The sequence below is a fragment of the Lepidochelys kempii genome, chromosome 5 (genome assembly GCF_965140285.1).
Source record: "Lepidochelys kempii isolate rLepKem1 chromosome 5, rLepKem1.hap1, whole genome shotgun sequence".
Lineage (NCBI taxonomy): Eukaryota > Metazoa > Chordata > Testudines > Cheloniidae > Lepidochelys > Lepidochelys kempii.
Window position 1 is genome coordinate 59,979,301 of NC_136384.1, and position 24,427 is coordinate 60,003,727.

The 24,427-nt window shown below is 41.6% G+C and overlaps 1 protein-coding gene and 1 long non-coding RNA gene across 10 annotated transcripts in view; one reads left to right on the forward strand and one right to left on the reverse strand.

Annotated features, from left to right (window-relative positions):
• The window catches only part of LOC140911441 (uncharacterized), a 66,362-nt gene extending 52,530 nt beyond the window's left edge, over positions 1-13,832 (reverse strand). For 6 of the 8 annotated variants that reach the window (XR_012158962.2, XR_012158961.2, XR_012158960.2 and 3 more), the window contains exons 1-2: positions 12,271-13,832; positions 9,567-9,748 (exon numbers count right to left, since the gene is read on the reverse strand). This is a non-coding gene — a long non-coding RNA (uncharacterized LOC140911441). Of the gene's footprint in view, positions 1-9,562; positions 9,749-12,270 lie in introns of all 8 variants that reach the window. The other 2 variants (XR_012158957.1, XR_012158956.2) reach the window with 2 other exon arrangements.
• On the forward strand, positions 11,666-24,275 carry NR2F1 (nuclear receptor subfamily 2 group F member 1). Of its 2 annotated transcripts, none has more exons than XM_073344473.2 (3): positions 11,666-13,707; positions 15,998-16,525; positions 21,499-24,275. In XM_073344473.2, exons 1-3 carry the CDS (start codon positions 13,260-13,262, stop codon positions 21,777-21,779), a joined length of 1,257 nt encoding a protein of 418 aa, XP_073200574.1. In that variant the 5' UTR covers positions 11,666-13,259; the 3' UTR covers positions 21,780-24,275. The 2 variants fall into 2 exon arrangements, with proteins under 2 accessions (XP_073200574.1, XP_078708932.1); XM_078852806.1 differs by lacking the exon at positions 11,666-13,707 and adding an exon at positions 15,379-15,791.
• The last annotated feature ends 152 nt before the right edge of the window (positions 24,276-24,427 follow it).

Here is a 24,427-nt window from a genome sequence, read left to right on the forward strand (position 1 = left end):
AGAGAGCGGATGCTCCTGATTCACACGGACATGTGGCTTCTGGGAGGTGCTGAGCACCTGGCCGAGGTGCCCAATATCCGTCAGGGGGCGCTCAGCACCTTGCAGGATTGGCCCCTAAAGCCCCTAACCGCCAAGCTATTCATACTGTGGCGCCTCTGGTCCAGCGAAGGTTAACGACTTTCTTGCAGCTGCTTCTCCCTAGTTAAGGGCTCTGGGCGCGAGGCAGACAATAGCAGCAGCTGAAACACCTGCGATCTATCGCTGCAATAAAATATGTACAGTAATGTGGAGTAATTGCTCTTTCCGCTTCCAGAGGGAGCTCAAGGCTGAAAAATCAAGGGTAGAATCTTCCAACCTGTACAGAATTCGCACAGTACCTACGCAAAGCCTGAAGAGACACACAGACAGGCAGCCGCAGACAGACAGAGCGATTCGTCTCCGAAGGGGTGTTAAGATTAGTTTTACATTTTTGACAAGAGAGAGCTTCTTTCAACGTACATTAACTTGAGAGGGGACAGTACAACTTTTTCCTGGATGGGTTCCTAGGTATGGATACCAGACCATAATAAAAAAGCGACAGATGATGGAAAAGTGGAGGGGGTAAAAATAATTGAACTGACTTAATGTCCCGTTAGTAAAATGGAAATTATATGTTTTATAGCCCAGAGGATTGTTTAGCAAATATATAATTTCTGGATGTAGGTGCGTATGCATTGTGTAAACACATGCATGCGTACACACACACACACACACACTTATATGTACATGTATATATATATACACATTAACACATGTATGTAAATTGTGTGTACTCACACACGCGTTATATATGTATATGTAAACTGCGTGCATACATATATACGAAAGTACACATGTATATGACTATATATTCGTATATACTTTCATATGTATGCTTAGGTATAGATGTCTCTCCATGTAGCCAATGTATAAATATGTGTGTATTTTACATGCTTTATTAAGTATATACAATCCCACCTGTGTAGGTCACAGTTTACCAAAGGCTAACACTAAAATGTAATGCTGACGCTGAAATGGCAAACTCTGGTTGAACTCCAAAGAACTATTGGGCTGACATGGGATTTGGTTGTTTTGAGACAATTTGCTGTCTTTGTGTTCTTGGGGAGAGAGGTGTGTCTGAAATTATCCCGTACTAAAGCAATTCAGCATATTAAAGGGTGTTTTGCTACTGCAATCCCTGCTCCGGTCAGCCTACACTGACTGCTGACCTGCACAGCCTAAAATCCCCTTCCTTCTTCTCCAGCCAAGTGGAACTCACCAGTATGCATCTGACTCCACAGACCCGGAAAGAACCAGCTATACCTATAGCCATGCAATGTCCATCGACCCCTCCCCCTTTCTTCCAGACAAAACCTAATCTGATTTTTATTCTAGGTATAAATCATTAAATGGAAGTTACAAACTTGTTTCCTTCAGAGAATCCCATTTTATTGCTCTTTTACCAAAGAGATGACATGTCATTGTTCAAAAAAAAAAAGTACATTAAAGAATCATTGCAATCTCCCTGTCAAGTCATTATGCCTTTATCCCCACCAATTAACCACACCTCACAGGGCTGCTATTAAGAGCTAAATTGAGCTTAAAAGTAAGGTATCCCATTTCATATCGCTCGTGATCTAACTCCGAAAATCACATCAGATAGCCATAAATATGATGGAGGTCCCTGCTGTAGCAGGCTCCCCCAAAAGTCCAAGCAGGAAAGGAACTTTTCTGCAAATAAGTTAGGAAAGGTTCAGGATGCCGATAACCTGATGCGCAGGAAAGAAGGGTGATGTGTCCTCTCACGGACTGTAGATAGGTTTAACACACGCACTGCACACAATACACCCTTTAAAATGAGGGTGTAGATAACACTGGAGAAAAGAGAGATGGGGGGGGGAGTCAATCGACTATAGCAGATCAGTAAGCGCTTAAGTCCAGAAGTAAAAGAGAATGTGTTTAAGCGACCAAGCGCCTAAACGACTCTTGGGCAAAGGGGAGACCAAGTAAACTCTACATCGGGGACAATAGTGTTCCCAAAAGTTGGTTTTCTTGTGCTGAGAAAAGGCTTAACATGCGAGATTCGACGGAATTGAAAACCCTGGAGTGTTGGATGGGGAAATAACATTTGGTTCTCTCCAAAACTTAAATAGATTAGGACCCTCTGCGTCTGGTTCCCCCAAGCACGAGGGGTGTGTGGTGTGTTTCAGAAAAAGTGTCAATTTCCTATGGGTGAGGTGAGGGACCTAATTGCACCAGGGCAAGAGGGTGTGTGTGGGTGTGTTTCAGAAAAAGTGTCAATTTCCTATGGGAAATTCTGATACTTATTGCCATAAATTATTGTGTTAGAACAGGACTTTTCACACTGCCTGCAAACTCTCTTTTCCTGAGCTGATAGGCACTTTTTTATGCACTATAGCCCTGCTCCATGGCAGGCCAGGAGCCAGCTCTGTTTATCTCCTTACAAAAGCAATTTTATGCGCTATAATGCGACATCCATCGCAATGAATATGCATAGAAAGCTCTGAGAGCACATGAATGCATATTTTAAAATGTTACCTTTCCTACCTGTCCATTTTCTTAGTTATAACAAAAGACATCCCAAATACTTTCAGTGACACTGAATTAATTCTAAATATTTGGTACACAAATTTAGCAAGCCTAAAGGAGATTAATTTTCCAGAGTAATCCAATTAAAAGATTTCTAAACTAATCTTTTTGGGGGCAAAAATAGTGTAAAGCTAAAGGAAAATCGTTTTTATGACAGTGATTTATTGCATTGGTTTATTGTATAGAAGGGTTGCCTCCCAGTATCGGAGATGACAACTATTAGCCAACAGCACACTACCTGAAGTTGAAAACATATATAATGTATATATGTTGTTCTGATTTTTCTGAGAAACATTCATTTATCACAGAAATCTATCCTGAATATTACATGTAAGGGAGTTTAGTTGCTTACAAGCACGGTAGACTTTTTAAAGTGCTAATAGATTTATGGTCTCTTTTCCAACGCCCATCCAGAGTAATTAGCACATATGTTCTAAATAGATGATAGTTTTGTGAGCAATAAAGCAATTACCCATCGCTGGAGCTGACAGTTCCTTCAACTAAACTCCAACCAGCAGCTAATTGGAAAAGTCATTTCAGCTTCATTGTCTGCAATTAGTCCTGCTAAACTACTACACCCAAACTAACTGGTTTGAGGTTTATTTATTCATTTCTATTTGCATTTACAAACGTTTACCAAATAACGCTTAACTTTCCCAGCGTTTAGCTCATGTTTTCAGAGTCTCTGGGGCTGCTTTTTTTTTTTTTTTTTTTAAGCATGCTCTCGCCTTCCAGTTCCTTCTTTTCCATCAATACTGGAAGGTTCAGTGATTCATAAACATTTGTCCACTATGCTGAGACCGTTAGTTAAAACAATATTTCCTCTGCCATTCAGGAAATGTAGCCAGTTTAGCCAGAAGGGGCGGGGAGGTTGTAATGCTGGTAAAATACTTTGTATTTCCTTTCAACTTTCGCTCTGCATTTGAGGATACCTGGGTGGAGAGGGTTTTTTTTCCCCCTAGCCCACAGCTCTAAAACAAATAAATAAGATGTTCTGATGTACACTACAGCCCGTTTATTCGTGACAAAGCATGAGCAAAGATTAATCCAGGGAAATAAAATTCCCATTCACATAACAATAGAGAGCGTTTACTTTTTAGCAGGAGGGTTTTTTTAACGCAGATTTGGAACAGGAAAGCCCTTTCGCTGTAGTAATCCGAACGCTTCCCTCCTGAAGGTAGAAAAAATTGAAAGGCATTACATGTTCAGGACTTGTGCACAGTGAGTGGAAAAAATGTGTTAAACATCGGTTTGACGCCCCACCGGAGCTTCAAAATATACACCGGCTGGGTTTCTTCTACTTAATTTAATCTTTATTGGACTGGACTCCTTCTTGCCTTCTATTCACCAGAACTCCCAGTAAAATGTATCATTTGAGAGGAGGGCTCTTTAGCCCTTCATTTTGAACAGCAGACTTTAGCAGGTATTTAGTAGGGAGGCACTCCAAGGAGTTTGAAGTAGGTTTCTTAAGTCAAGACTCCTGCCCAGGGCTGAGCTGGATCTGCAAAGTAGAAGATTTGCGTGTTGGGATGGAACTTGTAGCCTTAGCAACAAAGTATATACTTAAAGGAATTTACAGCTAAAGCATCCTGGACCCAGAAAGAAATGCGAGAGACTGAGGGGTTAGGAGCAGCAGACATAGTGCCTTGCTTAGACTTGGAAGCTTCCCCGCCTCCATAGTAAAGCATGTCTATTTTCTAACAACTACACATTTTGTTCACGTTTTTCGTTGGTCTTTTACAAATAAATCTGAGAGCGATTAACTATGTTTGAAAAACAAAAACCAGCAACTTCAGTTTCAGCGATCACAAAAGGCTTGCTAGAGAAATTCTTAGCTCAATAACCCGTAGTTATTTGCCCAACTTCAGGCAGGAAGTTATATGTATTTGTGGAAGAAAAGCTTCATTCACAAATGTCTCATATTCCCATTTTACGTGTCTGGCTCCGATTGACCCAGTGTCCTGACAAAATTAATAAGCAGTGCCACACACACAAATCTGTGATCTGCCGATAAGATTTAAAATAATTGTTGACTGTCATTGCATGTTATTATCATAACGATATAGCTACAGTCCAGTTCCAGGACTATCAGTTCAACCGCCAGGGTCATTATGAGTTTAAAATTGGGAAGGATCTGTATTGTAAAGAATATTTCCTACCATAAGTCTACACCCAGGTTATATCTACTTCTGATGACTACATTCCTTGTCTCTAAACAGTCGTAAAGGACAGAATAAAAATTAGGGCCCTATGAATTGGAACGGTCAGTTTAAAACTTTAAATTCCATGTATGTATATGTGTCTGTGGGTATGTATGTGTGAACAGAATGTCCGTACACAGCAAGTACAATACCTATCCACAGCCATATATATATACACACAGCACACGCATCCATGTGTGTGTCTGTGTGTGTGTGTGTGTATCCACATTCACATATGCAGTTCTAGAGTAAAGGCATTTTCGTGGCTCCCACAATTTCCTTCTATTACCAGCGATTAGATGGTGTCTATTCAAAGTTGCTGATCCAGAGAGAAAATAGGAGTAGATAAAAGGAGATTTCAAGTGACCTCCTCGTCCCTTTCACTCCAACCTGAGCCCCAGAATAGCCAAGGATCAACTCGGACAAAAGCCCTTTCCTTTTCCCTTTCAGCTTCAGAAGATTCAGTGCAAGGGGTTAACAATAAAACATATAACTCTAACCCAGTTTGGTAGGATCTTGCAATTTTGTATACTTTATTAACTACAGCGTTGGATATGCCTGTTCTTAATTCCCCAGAAATGTGTAAATAAAATATACTTAGCATGATAAAATACCTAACAGTTATTTACAGCTGGATGCGGTCTGCTTGAGCGATTTGTTATGTTTATTCTGTTTCATTTAAACTTTGCCTAAACCATATACCATCCCTCTGAACACCGATAGAATACTCTGTAATAAACAGATCTTACTACTGACAGCTTAAGTGAAAATGCTAAGGTTTATTACTTAGATCAACCTTATGATGGGGTAAATATGATTGTATCACTACTGTTGTTACCAGCAGCACTCCTGTATTTCCCGAGCAAAACACTTTTACAGTGTTTTATCTTATAGGCAAGGAGAAAAGTGACATTAAATACTTCAAATTATTCGAACAGACCTTAGTCTGTAAAAAGTCCTACTCAAATCTACTTCTGCTGGACTAATCCCTCTAGTAAAAGAAATAGGAGCTTTGACAGGTAACTTTTAAGGCAAATGATTATATAGTGCAGTTGATTGTATTGTCAGGACAACCTAACAACTTTCAAACTCGTTTCCAAACGTCACCTTTTCATAAAAAGCCTATCCCATTTTACTTGTAGGAAAAATAAATAACACCAAATTCATCCTTAACAGAAGTCAAGAGTTTAAGATATGGTCAGACGGGTTTCAATGTAGAGTCTCGTGTTAATGGCTTTGTACACATTTGTTTCGTTTGGCTTCAAGCACTCAGATCATCGCAGCTTTATTTGTGCAGAAAGTAAATATTTGGTTCTGGATTCACTAGTGTGCGCGAAATGATTCCCAGATTTCCCTGACATAGAAAGGTTTGATTTGCATCAAGAGGTCATCAATTTCCTTTCCTCTCGGTTGCTCAGAAATTGTCAGGATCCCTCACCCTGTGAGACAAGTGACCCTCGGTATGGGTTTTTATAAAGCGGACTTTCGATATACTCAAGCATTTCTTTGTGACCTAATGTCTGGGTGGACAACTGGAGAAAGACACAGAGCGAGAGAGCAAAGTTGTGATTCAGTGCCCTGGCTTCAGGTTGGCAGTCAACCGCGAAACGTTTGATAGCTAACAAATGACAAAAACAAGCGTTGGCCACTGGATAGACGGCAATAACGGCAGATTGGGAGGTGTTTTGCTGGCATTCCACTTTATGCCAACAATGTCTAAAATAATTTTAAGGATATTTGGGGCGGGGAAAGGAGGACTGAAGTTTATTTCAGTTAATAACATGCCAGTAGAGACTAATTGATAACGCACCTTTGAAAGGAAACCTTTGAAAAGCTGTTCTAGATTAGAGCTACTGACCTGTCTTCACCCTGTCTTCCCCTGGTTTCGAACGTGCTCCTTTAGCCAGCTGAATCTGGCTGTTTCCGGTGCACACTCTCATTAAACTCGCTCATGGTTTTTTGTTTGATGGGGTTATTTAACGTCAAAAAGTGGTTTGTTTGTTTTTTAATATCTCGCTGGCCTGGACTCTTCTACAGGATGTAGATAACAGTTTGAGCGTTTGTTTGTTTGTTTGTTACCTTTTTCCCAAGGCCATCTTTGTTCAATGTGATTTACCAAAGTACAAGAAGGAATGATCAGGTCAGATGGAGGCAGTCAGAAATCAATTTTAAGTGTGATTTGGGAATTTGTCCTCAGAATATTTTGCCTCACTGAATATTTTAGAAATGGGGAAAAGGCCTTGTAAATAAATTCTGGGTATATGCAACCGTAGATTAGTGCACACAGAGAAGGAGGGAGAGAATTAGGTGCTGCAGTTTGACTGAAAGTGAAGAGCTATGGCTTAAAAAAAATGACAAGTAACCAGCAATGGACTGTGAAGCCACCAGGTGCATGCAAAGGTCATCATAATCCACTGAAAACTACTTTTCAAAGCAAGGAGCAATTTTCTGTTATAAAAACAAAGTCTGGTGGATACATCTTTTATTATACTATTAAAAGAACTAGCACAGAAAAAAAATGCCTGGCATGGCTGAGAATAAAGGCCCCAGCACAGCTACTGGTAGAGGCGGTCTTGCTGGGCACGCCTCCTTCTAAAGGCTTGGCCTGGCACAGCTAACACAAGAGGCTCAGTCCAGCTGGAGTCTGAGCAGAGTCCTAGTCTGGCTAAGGTTATAGCAAATGGGCAACTTGGCCTGGCAAAGAGAAGCAGCTTGTGGCTGCAGGAGAGGAAGAAATGGAAATGTTTCCATTATAATTAAATTTGCAAAGCAGCCAAGAAAGAGAAATAGTGCACTGTGAACGGCATCATGAATATGAACTGACTGACCGTGTACCAGACGATATCAGACACAGTTTGTTAATAGTTTTCAGAATGTACTAACTGATTGGTGGGCAAAACAGCTCAGTGCAGGACTGGGTTGTTATTCGGGTATGTGTACTCAGTGTAAAATTCAAGGTATGCATTGAATAGGGTTCTCTGAGTGTGTTATAAGGATATCTATGAAAAGGGGGATTACGTGCATTTTAAAGGATTTTCAAAATGGCATTTGTATAGGTTTAAAATGTGTTTTCTTATCAGAACAAGAGTTGATTAGACGTACTAACAGTTACTAAAGGGAAATAGATATTTTACATGAGAACTGCTCATTGTGACTTATGGTAGCAGTATATATAGGTATTGTCCCCAATCCTGCCTATGTGTGTGACCGGAAGGTCTATATGCATATCAAAATATCTTTGTGAGGCTTAGCAGGAGAAGCAGGTGTTTAACATTTATTTTAGGACATACAGAATAAAGATGTCTCTAGAACTCACCTCCCAGCTCACATGTTATTTTGTCCCGTACCCAGGCTCTAAAAAAATAGCACTTCTATTGTGTTCTATACGTTTTCCCCAAAAATAGCTTTTAAAATGTGTTACAGATTCACAACCGAAATAGATAATGAACTTTTTTTTCCCCCGAAGACACAAGAGTAGACAGAAGCAAAAGAAGAGCTTAAAACGGAGTCCATTTTTGTGTTTCACCGGAACAACAAACAAACAACAACCCCTAACATTCCAAACTGTGCTCTCATTTAATGAAAGTAAGTTCTAATGTGTCAAAAGAAGGTTAAGTTTGAGAAAGTCCTAGCTTTGCACTGTTATCCTGGTCTGTTCTGGCCATTTGGTATGTGGCAGAGGGCAAGTTAACAGTAAAAGCTCATTTCCAAATTACATTTGAGTTGGCCCCATTTTTAAGTCTTACTGTAATTTGTCGGGGGTGGAAATGCATCTTGTCAAGTGAATCTTGTTTTGACTTGGACATCAGAGGAATCAGACTACTTTTATTGATAGATTCACTTCGTCCCAGCTCAACTGCTATCAGTCTACTTCCCAAGACTCACACAACGGTTCAGTTGAGATGGGACTTTCGTCGAGAATCAAACCAGCACTAACGCAGGTTTCCCAGTTCCTTTAAGTATCTGCTTTTAGAATACATAGGTAATTGATTCTTTCTCAGCAAATGATCATCACCATCCGCACAACTATAGTGGAGTAAAAATACACCTCTGAAACAGAACAATATGCGTTGGTTTTTACTTTCTTCTTATTGTAGTCTGTTTCTCAGGTCAGTGGGATCTGATTGCTGCTGTTCCTTTAATCTGTTGACATTATCTCCCAGATAAACAAGCTGCCATCGATCTTTTCATTAGGTGATCAAATAACAAACAAAGCAGGTGAAAAACAAGAGCATTAGTATGCTTACATTTCTTTAGCGGGCATCCTAGCAACATTATTGGAAGTAAAAGTTCGATTCAATAAGTATATGGAATGGATGCTGCATCAGTTGTATCTACAGTATTTGCGGAGATACACAAAGGGAAACACAAGCGTGTTATCTTATTGAGGGAAGTGCGTATATAGATACACGCGCATATCTTTGTATCTGTGTGTTAAATGGAAAAAACAGGTCTCACAAGAAAATACTAAAAACTGGAGGCTATAAATATCTCCCATCTATAATTCCTACAAGCAGATTCAATATGCCTGGCATATAGAAATAACGGGCCATGTTCTCAAGTTGGGTTGCTTGACAAGTCTCGGGAAAGCAGCCTGGATGCTAGAGGCAAAAGTTATCCTTGCAAAGTACTGCTATACTGTAACTCCATCACAGTGGGTTTCCAATGAAATGTAGACAGACGCTGCTTCCCATGTTAACCCCATTAGAAACACCGAATAGAAAAAGCAGTACTTGCCTGGTGAAGCCTGGTTTGGCCGGGGTTCTGGGTGCCAGCTGAAGCGATCCAGGTTCCGAGGAAACCTTTTCAAGAAGGAGCAGGGCACAAGCTGCTGGGTCCGTCCACCTTCTCTCTCTCTCTCTCTCTCTCTCCCTCTCTGTGCCTTGCTCTGCCTCTTTTACGCCCTGTCTCTTCACAGTCTGGGGAGTAAAATCTAGATGATATACATACAGAGCTTGCTTTTTTTGTCTGATTTAATCTTATTCGTTTCACCTTTTCACTGACCAGAAGCAAGGAGCGAGAGTTTATTTGGAAAGAGGGAGAGAGAGGAAAGGAGCCCACTGTTGCATAGTCAATAACATCCTTTTTATCAATGCAATATACAATAGGGGCGGCTTGGCCAGGGGACTCATTGAAAATCTCTTCATTATTTCAGGACAAAACAAACCGTTTATTCTGATTTTAGAAATCATCTTCTCAAACTGGCTCAAAATCTTACATTTGTGGGCTTGACAGAAAAATAAAATCATTATCAAGGCACATCTAAGGCTGTTTAAAAAAAATAAATGGAACATCTTTGTTAAAAAAGCTTCTGCAATACTTTACATTCCCTTTTTCCTTGGAGGTTTTGCTTGGTTTCCAAACTGATTTAAAACTTTGATATGAGCTAAGGGGAGTTCATGCAGTTTCTTTCTTCTTTGTCACACACAGACACTCGACCAAAGCGCATTTAAAACCTCGCACATCTGGGGACGTTGCAGGGAAGAAGGGATGGGAGACAGGAGGCTAGAAGAGGTATACAATTTAAAAGGTTTGTTGCCCCAAAGCTGCTTCTTTATTTTGAAAAAAGTAATGAAAAGATTTTGTGGCGTCCTGCTGCTTTACAAAAGGCACGGGCTTTGTGCACTGAGGAGGAAGCGGAGAGCTGGGGACTTTGCTGGGCTGCAGTTCCTAGGCTCGGTTCCTGTCCGCTAGATGGCAGCCGGATCCAGCGATTCCATTACTAGACAGTTGGAAGAGAGAGAGAGAGAGAGAGAACACCCCCCCACACCCCCACCCCGTACATACTCCAACCTTCACTCTCTCTCTCTCTCTCTCTTTCTGTCTCTTCCTGGGACTTTCGTTTACAAGCATTGATCTTCCCAGACAACAAAACGAGAACTTACTTTTGTTTTATTACTAATTATTGAAGCATTGCTGCCTGTTTAAACAGCCTTGGAAAGGGACACTATTGGAAAGTGTAATCATCATCATCGTAATTAATTGTAACCCTTCCAGGGGAAAGTGTTGAGTTCTGTTCTCATTTTACGACACCGAGAATTCCACCAGTGTCATTGATCGTAATTAAAAATATCAAAGGAAGGAGAATATTTTAGGTAATAAATGGGAGCCAGCAACGGTGGTATAGAAAAAAAAAAGCAAAGTTGAAGTTTATATACATATATATATATATACACACATACATACATACATATATATAACATATATAATAAGCAATGTAAGTGGGTGTATCTATATATCGATACATATATATATATATATATATATATTACACAAAGCACTTTTTTTTTACTTTCAGTAATTAAAATTCCTAATAAGGTTTTTCAATTGGAAACATACAGAAATCTGATTAATAATAAAAAAAAACTTTTCAGCGTGAGCCACAATAATTTCCTTTTAATTCCCCTTTCCCCCATCGCAATGCATCTCCACCCCCCGTCCGTTTGATGTGTGTGCGTGTGTGAGTGTGTATGACCATAGACGACCCATACTAATCAGGTCTCAAAGTAAATAGCAGCGCAGGGCGATCTCAATGTAAATTGCGCTTGTCAGAAGAATCCCCCCCCCCTTCCATTCCCCAGCCCAGTCAGTAGGTAGCAGAGAATTAAAAAACAAGAGGGGGGCCTCTTAACCAATGGAGTGAAGGAGGCTTGGCTAACCTTAGCCTCCCATTTTCTCTCCCCCCAATTCAGGGCTCTGACCAGTCAGTCGCCTTTGATTATCAGTTGCCAGCAGCCCCTCTCTTGGCTCCTTGACATGAGCTCCATATAAGGCAGCGATCTCCATAGAAACGTGTCAGTTTCAATAGTAGTGTCAAAGTTCACTATATACAGACATTCGCGCAGATCCCCCTTTCGGAAACATTGCTCTGCTAGTCTTCCCGTTTAAACGCATTCATTTTTGGGTCTCTCTCTCTCTCTCTCTCTCTCTCTCTCTCTCTCTCTCCCTCTCTCTCTTCCTTTCTCTCTCTCTCTCTCCCCCCTTTCTTGCATATTCTATTAGATTTTTTTTTCTTCAGCTCCCTTTTCTCCTTCCTTTTCTTCTTTTTCTCTACCCTTCCTCCTAGTGTCTTTCGCTTCATTCCTGCAGGAGAAGAGAGAGGTGAAACTAAAAAAAAAAAAAAAAAAAAGGGGGAAAAAAAGGGAAAAAAGAAGCAGCAGCAGCAGCCCAGAGAGAGAGAGAGGGAGAGAGAGGACGCTTTCATATCTTAATACCGTCATTATTTTTTTTCCATTATTGTCTTTTTTTTTTAATTAATTTTGGGGAGGCTTTTGGTCCTGGCTGATGAGTTTTTAGCTGAAATACTTTTTCTGAGCAAAAAAGAGAGAACATTTTCCAGGCGATCTCCAGTGATTTTTGTGACCAGCACCGTGTATTATAACCGAAGAAGAAGGAAGGGGCAAGAAAGAGGGAAAGAAGAGGATTTATTTATTCGACCTACTTTGGATCTCTCGTTTTCTGCGTGTGCCATTATTATTCATATTCTATTTTTTTACACTTCGCCGTGAATTCGTCTCCGCTGCGAATTAGTCACATCCAATTGCTTTTGTATTTCTTTGGGAAAGAGAGAGAGAGAGAGAGAGACCGAGAGAGAAACAACAACCAACAGCAACAACAACATCAAACTGTCTAATCTTCAATCCCTCCTCGATCGCGTTTCCCAAGACTGGTTTCCTGAATGGCTGACTGCGTTTTGCCCTGGACCTGGCCCCCGGACACTTTTATCCCCTGATCATCGGCAGCCTTTCTCTCTCTCTCTCTCCCCACCATCCTCGCCCAGGCCTGCGCCCCCAAAAGAGCCCAGAGCGCCGGCGGCGGCAACTGGGGACAAGACGCGGCACCAGCACCCGCCGGGCCCCGGCAGCGAGCAGCGGCGGCGGCGGCGGCGGCGGCGGCAGCACCGACCTCCTCCTCCTCCTCCAGCTTCCTCTATGCCTGCCCATCCTTTGCACGCCTAGCGCTCGGACTGTGTGGCGGGTGCGCGCGGGGTGTGTGTGTGTGTGTCCGCCGATCGCCTCCCCCGTGCGACTCTCCTGCATGCCTCGCCCCGCAGCCCGGCCGGCCGCGTCTCGCTGTGCAACTTGAGGGGAAAAACACATATTTAAAAAAAAAAAAAAAAAAGAAGAGGGGGGACCAACAAAAAAAAAATCCTTCTTCCCTCCCTCCCCCCCCCAGAGAGAGAGAGAGAGAGAGAGAGAGAGAGAGAGGAGGGGGTTGCAAAAATAAAGAGAAGGAAAACGGCAGAAACAGCTACAAGAAGCAGCAGCCACGCAAGGGCCGCCGCCGCCGCCGCCGAAGCAGAGGCAGGCAAGATTCCTTCTCTCTCCTCTCTCCCCCAAATCCGAGCCACCCACTCCCCCCCGCCCCCCTCCTCTCCCCGCCAGCCCTCCGCCAGAAGCGCAGCTCCCCAGCACTTTTTGGGCCCGAGATATGGCAATGGTAGTTAGCAGCTGGCGAGATCCGCAGGAAGACGTGGCCGGGGGCAACCCGAGCGGCCCCAACCCAGCCGCTCAGCCGGCCCGGGATCAGCAGCAGCAGCAGCAAGCGGCCTCGGCGGCCCCGCACACCCCGCAGACCCCTAGCCAGCCGGGACCCCCTTCCACCCCGGGCACGGCCGGGGACAAGGGCCAGAGCCAGCAGGGCTCGGGCCAGAGCCAGCAGCACATCGAGTGCGTGGTTTGCGGGGACAAATCCAGCGGCAAACACTACGGCCAATTCACCTGCGAGGGCTGCAAAAGTTTCTTCAAGAGGAGCGTCCGCAGGAACTTAACTTACACATGTCGTGCCAACAGGAACTGTCCCATCGACCAGCACCACCGCAACCAGTGCCAATACTGCCGCCTCAAGAAGTGCCTCAAAGTGGGCATGAGGCGGGAAGGTGAATATTTCTTCCCTTTTCTCCTCTCCCTCTCCCTGTAGCTCGGGGTGTATGCTTGCAATCCCTCTCCAGCTTTGCACCCAGGCTTTTGCTTTGCGCTGGTGCCCTCCTCCTCTTCCTTTACTCCCCCCTCCGCCGCCACCGCCGCACACTTCCCTTCCCTGCTCACTGGGATGGGAATTTATTATGATGATCAGTCACTAAATATTTATTATTTCTCCGGTATCACTAGTATAATCTCTCCGTGTGTATGTGGTTTTGTCTATTGTTGGCATGAGGCTGGGGGGACATCATTCTTTACAAGATGGGTTTCCTTCTATTCCCCCTCCCTCCATATATAACATTTAAAAACCCCACAGCACTTCGCAGTAGATCAATTTCCACCATCATCTTTCCTGAAAGAAAGATGAAAGACATGGAAGTGGGGGAAAGAGGGGGAGAGAAAGGAAGGGGGGAGAAATATGCTACTGTATCTCAGCTTCCTTGTGCTTGCCAGTATGGTAGAGTCTGCCTCTTGCAAGATCTGGCCTTCTTTTACTCCATGCTCTCAAAGGAAAGTTTGTGACTGAACCGTTTTTATAGTCCTGTCATTTTTTAGCATGCTGCTCATTTTATTTCTCCACCAAACTCCACCCTCTGTTTAAATACTGCATACAAATTACAATTTACAGCATATTTACTGATCCTTCTGATTTTAGCATTATACATAGTCTGTTTCTGGCATGAGCTCCTCACCATTGCAAATGCTATTTTTTTCAGCGTAGTTCTTGGTGTTTGCTTGCAATATGTCTCATTTTCCTGTAGCAAGACTTGCTGCCCTATATTTTCTAAATATATTTAGCAGTTTACAGTTAAAGTTCATCTTGTGACTATCGTTAAAGATGTCTTATAGGCAAAGAAGCGAAACAGTCAATTTTGTGGAGTGGGGATTGCTACTTTAATTAGCTTTAAAATTATATTTTATATGCCACTAGAAAAGAAAGTGAGTTCCTTCAGATATGAAAGAGCTCGCACATATGACGACTTCATTTGTAGCTTCAGGGAGCTGTTTGCAGGCGTCTGGGGAAAAAAGCAAACTTAGAATTGTGTTTTCATTTAATTGAAAAATAACTGCCAAGTTTAAAACTATAATTAGGTGGAGAGGGGGGAAAAGGAGTCCAGCCACTTAGATTTTGAGGGCTCGACTGGAATTTAGGTTTTCATCAATTCTATAATAAAGGATAAAGTTACGAAAATATTGCACGCTCTAAACTGCAAAAGATAAACTATATATAGGTGCGTGTTCGTAATAAACCACAGTAGCCGTATCTTCTCCTTGAATTGCCTTTGTTTACATTGCATGCAGTTTAGAACACTGACACTGATGAAGTAAAACATACACACACTAAAAAAAAACTTTGGTCAGCTTTAGGAACTCAAAGCATGCTTACGTTTTGTATTGAGATGGTTAATGAATCCAGTGTTTTTGCAGTTGCAAGCTTGTGCATTCAGTGTGCAAAGCTGTCTACAGGCTTTTGCAGTTGCAACAGCGCAGCAAAGATATTAATTAAACCATCGCATTTTTTCACTAATGTTTGGTTACTGTAAGTTCAGACCCTTCCCCCCCCCTTCGAATATTTAATCTTTCTCTTCCTTCTCTCAGTGAGAACTTTGCTGGGCACGTATCGGATGCTTGCTCCGTGTAATAAAAAGTTAGACGTGGTTAGGTGGGGGGCTGTGACCTGATCCAGTTTTAAGGATAATTGGATGGTATTTTTGAAGAATATGGACACATTTCTTTTTTTAAAAAACAATTTGCTTGTAAATCTACATGCTCCTCGGACAATGGACTGGGAAATAAGAAAGAGCTATGGTACCTCTATTTTTACCAGATTGCTGGGATTTTTACCCCAGCCACCACGCTACAATCCGGAGGATTTCTTTTATTTGTGTTTTGCTGGTTGCTTTCCTTTTGCTGCAAGTGGGGGGAGGATGGATTGTCTCGTTGTTTTGGCTGAGATTTTTTTTTTATTTTTAATTTGTATTCTATTTTATTTTTTTGGCTGTGCTGGTGATGGGCCGGGATGCCTGTACAGGGGCTGAGGGTAAGGAGATGCAGCCTGTTATGTATACACTGCTCCATGTGTATATGCTGTCTATAGCTCTCTGTGCGTGTGTGTGTGTGTGTGTGTGTGTGTGTGTCTGTGGGAATAAGCCCTGCATTGTCTCCGGATCGGCTGTAACGTGTTAGGCGATGTTTGCAAGCCTCCTGGATGCACATTTCCTCTCCTTTTCTCTTTCTTTTTGTCAGCGGTTCAGCGAGGAAGAATGCCTCCAACCCAGCCGAACCCAGGCCAGTACGCGCTGACCAACGGGGACCCTCTGAACGGCCACTGCTATCTGTCGGGATACATCTCGCTGCTGCTGCGGGCCGAGCCCTACCCCACCTCGCGCTACGGCAGCCAGTGCATGCAGCCCAACAACATCATGGGCATCGAGAACATCTGCGAGCTGGCCGCCCGCCTGCTCTTCAGCGCCGTCGAGTGGGCCCGCAACATCCCCTTCTTCCCCGACCTGCAGATCACCGACCAGGTGGCCCTGCTGCGGCTCACTTGGAGCGAGCTGTTCGTGCTCAACGCGGCGCAGTGCTCCATGCCCCTGCATGTGGCCCCTCTGCTGGCCGCCGCCGGCCTGCACGCCTCGCCCATGTCCGCCGACCGGGTGGTGGCCTTCATGGACCACATCCGCATCTTCCAGGAGCAGGTGGAGAAGCTCAAGGCCCTGCACGTCGACTCGGCGGAGTACAGCTGCCTCAAAGCCATCGTCCTCTTCACATCAGGTGAGTGTGCTTGGGGGGAGAGAGGCCAAGGGCTGGGGCTGGGGGAGCTGAAGGGAGAGGTCGGAGAAGGCGAAAGAGATCGCTAGGCAACAGCAAGAGCAAAATCACAGGGTCAAACCTCCCAGATACTCTCCCCGCTCCCCCCCACCCCACTCAGCCAGTCTGGGTTGGGGTTAGGTTAATAAAACCCATTCGATTTGCAAATCAATGTGGCTCCCACGTTTATGGGAAGAGCTGTAGATGGCTGGAGTTCTATACACACTATATGCCATTACCCCCACTGCCAGGGTTTGTGCTCCTTGTGTTTCCTTGGATAACGCGGGGTGGGGAGGTGGGAAAAACAGAGAAATATTACCATCTATCTGCGGGTGTGAGAGTGACTGTGTGCCTGCGAGAGAGAGAGAAGGGATCTGGGTTTCTTGTGGCACTTTAACTGGCAAGGAGGTTCTCCCTGAGAGTGTTAAAAGGAGGGCATAAGCACAAATAAATCATAAACCATACTGATTTATTGCTGCCTGATTTCCCCTTATCGGAAACCATTCATGTTTGCAGTTGCAGAGGTTATTGAGGATCGTAAAAAATGGATTCGATCTAAAAGAGAAAGGCAAAACAAAAAAACAAAAACAAAAACCCCAACAACCCAAAAAAGCTAACCCCAACAATAGAAACAGAAAGTCACGGGGGAGGAGGAAGGGGGTTATGTACCAGCTTACCCGCCCATAGAGAAATCTTTTTGCTATGCAAACCACACAAATATTGGAATTTTAACAGATTGCCTGAAAAAAAATACCAAATTAAGTGTAGGAGGTGGTAACATGCATGCATGCATGTGAACAATTTTTCTCATGATAGATGGTTGAAATTAACTTGCAGGAAAGTGTATTAACTTCGCTTTGAAGTGTTCTGGTTGTAGCCTCTAAGACTATAATACATCTTTTATTATTGTAACCTTCCAGAGGGAAATACATAAACATCAAAGAGGAACAATTTGCGGAAAATATAGGAAATATAAACAAAGCAAGATAAAAAGCCACTCGGTGTTATTTTCTTTTTCTTTCTGTCTTTTCCTTATTTGAACCAGTCCTCCCATCTAGCAATAAATAAACAGTTCTAATAAATCTAAGTTGAAACTAGGCTGAATCAAAATTAAAAGCATTCTTGAACAAAGATGGCAAATCGTTCAAAGGCCTTGTTTAACAGTAAGCAGTTTATAATCCATCAATATTTGTTGCCTTTCATGCATGAAAAATAGTATTTACATGGTATTAAAATGACTCTTAAATTTGCACAATATTGTAATGTAGCAAATGTAGTATTAATATCGATTTGAACATCAGATAATTTATTTAGACAGGAGTATCTAATTTGTATGCAGGGTGGTCAGAGACATGTACTTTGACTGCCCCCTTTTACTTTCAGTGCAAATGCAGTCTTGTAGTGTTGGAGGGAATCTTTCTTTGCGAAGGATAAAGTACAGATCTTAAAACAAATGGGAGATTTACTGATTAGCCATCTTGACATTTTAATGCATTTTATCTTAATAAGTCTTCTTGATGGAAACATGTTTTTCAAAAGTGACAAAGAGACTGGGCAGCATTTATCAGCCTGATTTAACTCGAGTCTGTCTGCAGACTTACATTCCATACTCATTCATTTCAGAATGTACATCAGTAAACAGACCAATCGCTGAGAACCTTTCTGTTTTTAAACACATATTGAAGAAATTATTGTAAAATAGAGGGAGAACTGGTGTGGTGTTTAGTAGTTATTAAAAGCAAAGACACCTGAATGGCGTTTGCCCCAAATGAAGAGTGGGGTTTTTTTCCCCATCTTTTCCCCCAAATTCTGGACCTGAGCTAGCTGTGTAACTGGTGGCTTTTTTATTAACTCCTTCTTTATATATTAATAGTCAAGTATTCAAGTATATAATGAAATATTTACCAAGGGAGGAGCTTGCTCCAGCAATTGGCTAAAGAGATGAATGGGGTTTAGGAAGGAAACAATAATATTATTTTGGAGCAGAATAGCATGGGACATATTAGAAGGTGAAAATACAGCTGTCAGTAGTAATTTACCCCTTTCCCTTACCCCCAAACACACATTTCCACTTTTGACTAAACTTGGTTTGATTGCTAGCCAGAGGGGAATTCATGGGAAACCTTTCTCGAAGTCATCCAACTTTTAAGCAAACTTTGACTGATGGAAAAGACATTTTTAGACATATTGTCCAAAGCAGTTTACTTAGCACTGAGTATTTAAAGCTGGCATGAGGTTATCCTGGTGTGTTTTTTACATTTGGCGTCCGAATAGTATATTTAATCTTTAAAATGCTGGACACCGTCCAAGAACTAGGTCGTGACCCAAACGTACTTCTCTTTAAAAAAAAAACGTTATTAATTTATACACCTACATTTTTCTTCTAATAAATAAAAGTTCCCACGAAGGGACCAGACAAAATAACATAAATTCAATAAATCTATTTTTAATAACTAGATTGATTTCTAGTTATATGCCAGCTGATTACATCTATATTTTCTGAACACTAAACTCTTCTGAATGCATCGCATGATAAGGCTGGAATGTACTGAACAGTGATGGTTATTTATTTACATAATTTCTTTTCCATAGACTGCACGAAGAAATATTGAGCTCTCCCTTATTGACACATTGCCATATAAAAAGTGAGACACCCAGAATTTCCACATTAGCCCTCCATTTCTTAACTGAGCTATAATTCACAGATGGTAAATATGTATTGCATTACTTCTTACACATACTCCATTTTTCCGAACTCAATATTCTAATCGGTTTTATACCATATAGTGTTTAATTTTTTTTAATCTTTGTTGTAAGCGGTTGGGGAAAAAAACTTTAAGGGTGCTAAATAAAATTCAAATAAACACATATGCCAGGGGCATTTCAAATAATTAAGCGAGAGTAGATATTATCTGCATTAGAAAATTGTAAGAGTTTCTGTGTCTAATACAAAACCTAAGACGTATTCTTCCCCCTTTTTAAAGTATTTCTGTCAAGTAACTTCCCAATCTTGATTGTCCAGTGATTCTGCAGTATAGGTGCACTTATCGTAAATAGCTGATAAATATTTTACTAACCTTAAGGGTATGACATATGGGGCCTAAAAAATCTGCTGGGCTATCAGTAAGACCCTTTCATATTGCATTGTTTGGAAGTTGAATAGGATCCTATTGCATAATGAGCAGATGATACATGTAAAATACCAAGATATATGTAAATATGGAGTGTGATTTGTGGCAATCAGCATATGAACAGGACTATGTTTTTGATATATATTTCAAACAAGAACAGGCCTATTCTTTTGATACAGGTATAGATATAGATATTGCAACCTGGTGCTTTATATGTTGCAAAATAACACTGCATTAGAGGTACAGTATGGATTAGCAAAACAGTCTGGCTTGGATAATAGTATATCTGAGGGATGCCTAGTCCGTAGCTCAGGTCAAAGGTTCCTTTCCTCAGAAGTTCTTGAATCATAGCTTGTTTTATTTGTATTTTTGCTCGAGGCTATAGTATGGTAGATGAAGGTGTTCAGAAATCTTTTTAAATTCAGTTCTTGAAATAGAAAGACATACACTTCAAAAATCCAGTTGCCAGAGATTTTTGCTTTGAATAATTTGTTGTGTCTTTCCAGGGTCATAAATTTACATTCACAATTTTGTAATGTCCTTTTGGGGCCATTAACATGCATTAATTCATATACAGATCTATATATTAGCAAAGTCTGGCTTTGATCTATAGTAAACCGCTCTGCAACTGACTGCTTGCCTGTGAGCCTTATGTTTTAAAAATATTTATTATTAATAAACGTAACAATGTGGATATTTGAACTATAGGGGCAAATCCATTATATTTCACTGACGGTAGTTTCCTGAGCAAGTCTCTCAACTAATCAGCTGATACACAATAATTCGCTGTTTTGGAATTTTAGATAGATAGATACGAGGCTTCCAGTTCATGTTCTCAGATTAGTATGCAGTTGCCTAGATCGCATCGTTCTGCTGGGTATGAAGGATATACTTCTGGCTCTCTCGCTCTCTCTCTCTCTCTCTCTCTCTCTATATATATATATATATATGAAGGATATAGTTCTGGTCACATTTAGACAATGCTCATGCAGCCGCTTCCAGCTTTATGTCTGATAGCTGCAGATGTCTGCTTAGCACAGGCTGGAGTAACTGAGCCATATTCCTCTTAGATTATTATACAGTTTACAAAGATGTGACCGATTTTCAATTACTTGATCCTAGATACAGAGAGCAGTGCAGCTTTTCTCTTTGGCATTGCACTGCAGATTCCGGGCAAGAGACTCAAAATCCCATACTGCGAAAGCATTTTGACTTGTTCGGATTTCCAGCCATGTCCAGAAACTCGGCGTATTTGAATTAATTAATCAATGTATGTATTTATTTAGCATGCAGCATAGATGCAGGCCACATTTAGTATAAATCCAAACAATGGCTCTCCTGGTTCTGTGGTTGAGTTGTATTCATGGTACAACACTCATCAGTGTGTAGATTAAAGCAAAATCATGAGCATAATAGCCCCGTTCCTCCTCTCTCTCCCCTCTCAGAGGCTGATAGTCTCCTGACAGAGGACAGGTTGCTGTGGCTTGGCTGTGTGGTTTCAGATCCACCCCCCGCGCGCACACACACACACACACACAGAGAGAGAGAGAGAGCCTCTTACATTATTTATTTCCAAGGTGGAGGAAGAAACACAAAGGGAGGTTTTGCCTGATCTTCTCTCCGGCTGTTGGTGTGATTGTTCGGCTGGCCCTGCCTGGGTGCTGATGGGGGTGTGATGGTTGGAAGGGGCGGTGGGACGGTGTATTTAGTCCCTGTGTGTGTGTGTGTGCTGTTTGCTCGTTTGCTTACTGAGTAACTAACTGTTTTCCCCCCTTGTCTCCTCCTGGTGTGTGGCTGCCTGGGCAGATGCCTGTGGCCTGTCAGATGCTGCCCATATCGAGAGCCTGCAAGAGAAATCTCAATGCGCCCTGGAGGAATACGTAAGGAGCCAGTACCCCAACCAGCCGAGTCGCTTCGGCAAACTGCTCCTGAGGCTGCCTTCCCTGCGCACCGTCTCGTCCTCAGTCATCGAGCAGCTCTTCTTCGTCCGCTTGGTAGGTAAAACCCCCATTGAAACCCTCATCAGAGATATGTTACTGTCTGGGAGCAGCTTCAACTGGCCTTACATGTCTATCCAGTGTTCCTAGAGCACAGCCAACACCCCCATAGAGACACTGAGGACCAACACAAACAGAAATATACGAACCGAGTAAAGTTGGGGTACAGAGAGGGGGGGAAAGCAGACAATAAACAAAAAAATAAAGACTCGTGTAGGATCAGATCTGTGACCATGTTTGAAAGGAAAAGAAAGGACCTTGTGTCTGTGGAAAATATTGGAAAAAGGACCGAGGGAATTTTAATAAAACCAGAAGGAGAATAATGGATCTTCCAGGATTTATTGTGGACTGATGTGGATATATTCTGTACAGAAACAAAGAAACAAACAAAAAAATATTGACGCTGAACTGAATCTTGTGTAGAAAACACACACACGCAAACACTTACCACGAACATTGTTATTCATTTTGTAAAATATTAGTCTTTATTTTCATTTTTTGGTAAAATTTAAAACATCGTATGCGCATAAAGAAAAAAGAAACAAGAATTAGGGGAAAATAACATTTTCCAAATAATTATAAAAAAAACAATTGTCCTGTGTCTATGTATCTATATCTGTTTTGTATTTTTTTCTGGTTCCAAACCAGGTTTCCTGTGATTCTATACTAATAATTTTTGATATAACCCTTTGCTTCTTATAATGAGTGCGATATATGTTGTCGAAGCTGTTCTTCAAGAATTAAAATTGAAGTGAGAATTTAAACAAAAATAAAAGAATTTAGCAAAAAAATTCATTAGTCTTGTTGCTTGACCATGCCAACAGAGTTTACAAACGTATACTCCCTAGCTTTTAACTTCCAGTGGGATTAAATGGGAGAACTTTTTTAAAAACTTCTAGGGAGCTACAAAGTTGTATAAAACACACAATGTTCCAAAACTTATTTGAGTGTGCAAGCTTAGGATTTAAGAGACAAATGGGAACACAAACAGTTCAATGTCATAGATGAATCAATTTATCTGCGATTGTATCACAAAGCTAAGTGCATGTACCCTGGTCAACGCTTTTTGAAACACCTTTCTTGTCAGTTGAAGCTTCTGCTAAGTTTACACAGTGCTGTTTCCTTTTGGAATTCCTGGGCAAGGTTTGAAGTCACTGTATTCTACCATCATTGTGCAGTGATGTGCAATATAAGGTATACTGTAGTCATTTTGCCTGTTATTCGTTTGTTAAAAGCTTAGTGGGTTTTTTTTCCCAAGAATTCAAAGACCCAACACTGTGTGTTCTGATTGTGAGCGGCATTTGCTATATTGTGCTGAAATGATCGGTGTTATTGTTTTTTTCTCTCCTCTAGTCACTAAATGTAAAGGGTATTCCCACCCCATTAATACAGAAAGCTAACTAGAGGTTTGCTTGTTGGGTGGTGTGTATGCGTGTATCATACACACACACACCCTACATGGATTATTGTGCTGTAGATCTATAAAATGAAAATTTGAGAGGTTTACAAAAGCCCCGGTTTTTTTAAAATTTTTTTAAAAAATCCTTTCCATAATGGAGCCCCTTCAAAGGTGTAGGCTTCACAATGCTTCTAGCCGGTGGTGCTGATCTCTGTAGCAGCCTTCAGTGCATTAATGTTTTATAGGATCTGAGACGGAGCTGTAAGAACACATACTGCCAAGGGAGCTCTTTCTTAACGTATTAATAAAGCTGGATCTTTTAACAATAACATCCCCACACACACCTCCCGCGCCCTCCAAACAAACCCGGACCAGGCAGGATTTTCAACTTGAGGCGTGATCGGCAATGGTTTTCTTTTAATTTACTGTCCAGATCTTTATTATTAATTATATTATTATTATTATTATTATTTATTAACAAGATCCTTCAATCCAACTCGCTTGGGGTTTTTTAATATTCTAGGCGCAGCAGATCCGAAGCGAGAGCAGTTCTATACAGTAAGCACTTACATCTGGATAATCAACATTACGGGCAGACATTCTATGGGGGTAAAGTCAATTTCAATATGGAGACTCAGGCTGTCTCCCTAGTAGCCGCTATGTGTATGATTATTGTAACCCTGGGCACACAAGGATGGAAATTAGACGCAAATACTTTTCTCTCTTCCCAACTCACATGAGCGCTAATAGGCGACAGCTCTGTTCCTCACCCTGGTTGACTTCCCCAGAGAGAGGGTACACCAGCCTCTCTGAAAGAGAGAAAAGGGAAAGGCAGACACTGAACACAGACACTCAGCACTTGGAAATACTGAAAGTAATCCTTCAGCATTGTTTTTGGTGGGATGGGTGCCGGGGGATACAGTGGCTCGAAGCAAAGAGAGATCTAGCTTTCCTCCAATGAGATGTAAATATATTCATTACAGTGTTATCCCACTAATGAAAATAGATAAACTTTTTCGTAGGTAAGAAACGTATTTTTCAATTAATTTTCATGTTTATGAATAATACTAGCCCACCGATTGCCACGAAACTTGCAGGTTAGATGAGGTGTAAGAGATGCAGTTATTGCCATGTATGTGATTAGAAAGAAGTGTTTATTCCCTTATTAAACTTTTGCTGATACACGGTATTGTGTTCTGAAGTGTTAACTATAAAATATTTATTGTGGTTGTGAACATTTTCCTTAGCCACTTTCAAAGTTCCTGGGCATTCATGTATTTGCTGAAAATATTGTACCACTTGTCACAGTCACACAGTATATGCTACAATGTTGATGTGG

Bases quoted from the DNA above. Each gene is read 5' to 3' on its own strand.
- NR2F1 (XM_073344473.2), top strand. From the start codon at position 13,260: ATGGCAATGGTAGTTAGCAGCTGGCGAGATCCGCAGGAAGACGTGGCC. The intron at 13,708-15,997 runs GTGAATATTTCT...TCTTTTTGTCAG, and splicing joins AGTGGGCATGAGGCGGGAAG to CGGTTCAGCGAGGAAGAATG. The intron at 16,526-21,498 runs GTGAGTGTGCTT...CTGCCTGGGCAG, and splicing joins CATCGTCCTCTTCACATCAG to ATGCCTGTGGCCTGTCAGAT.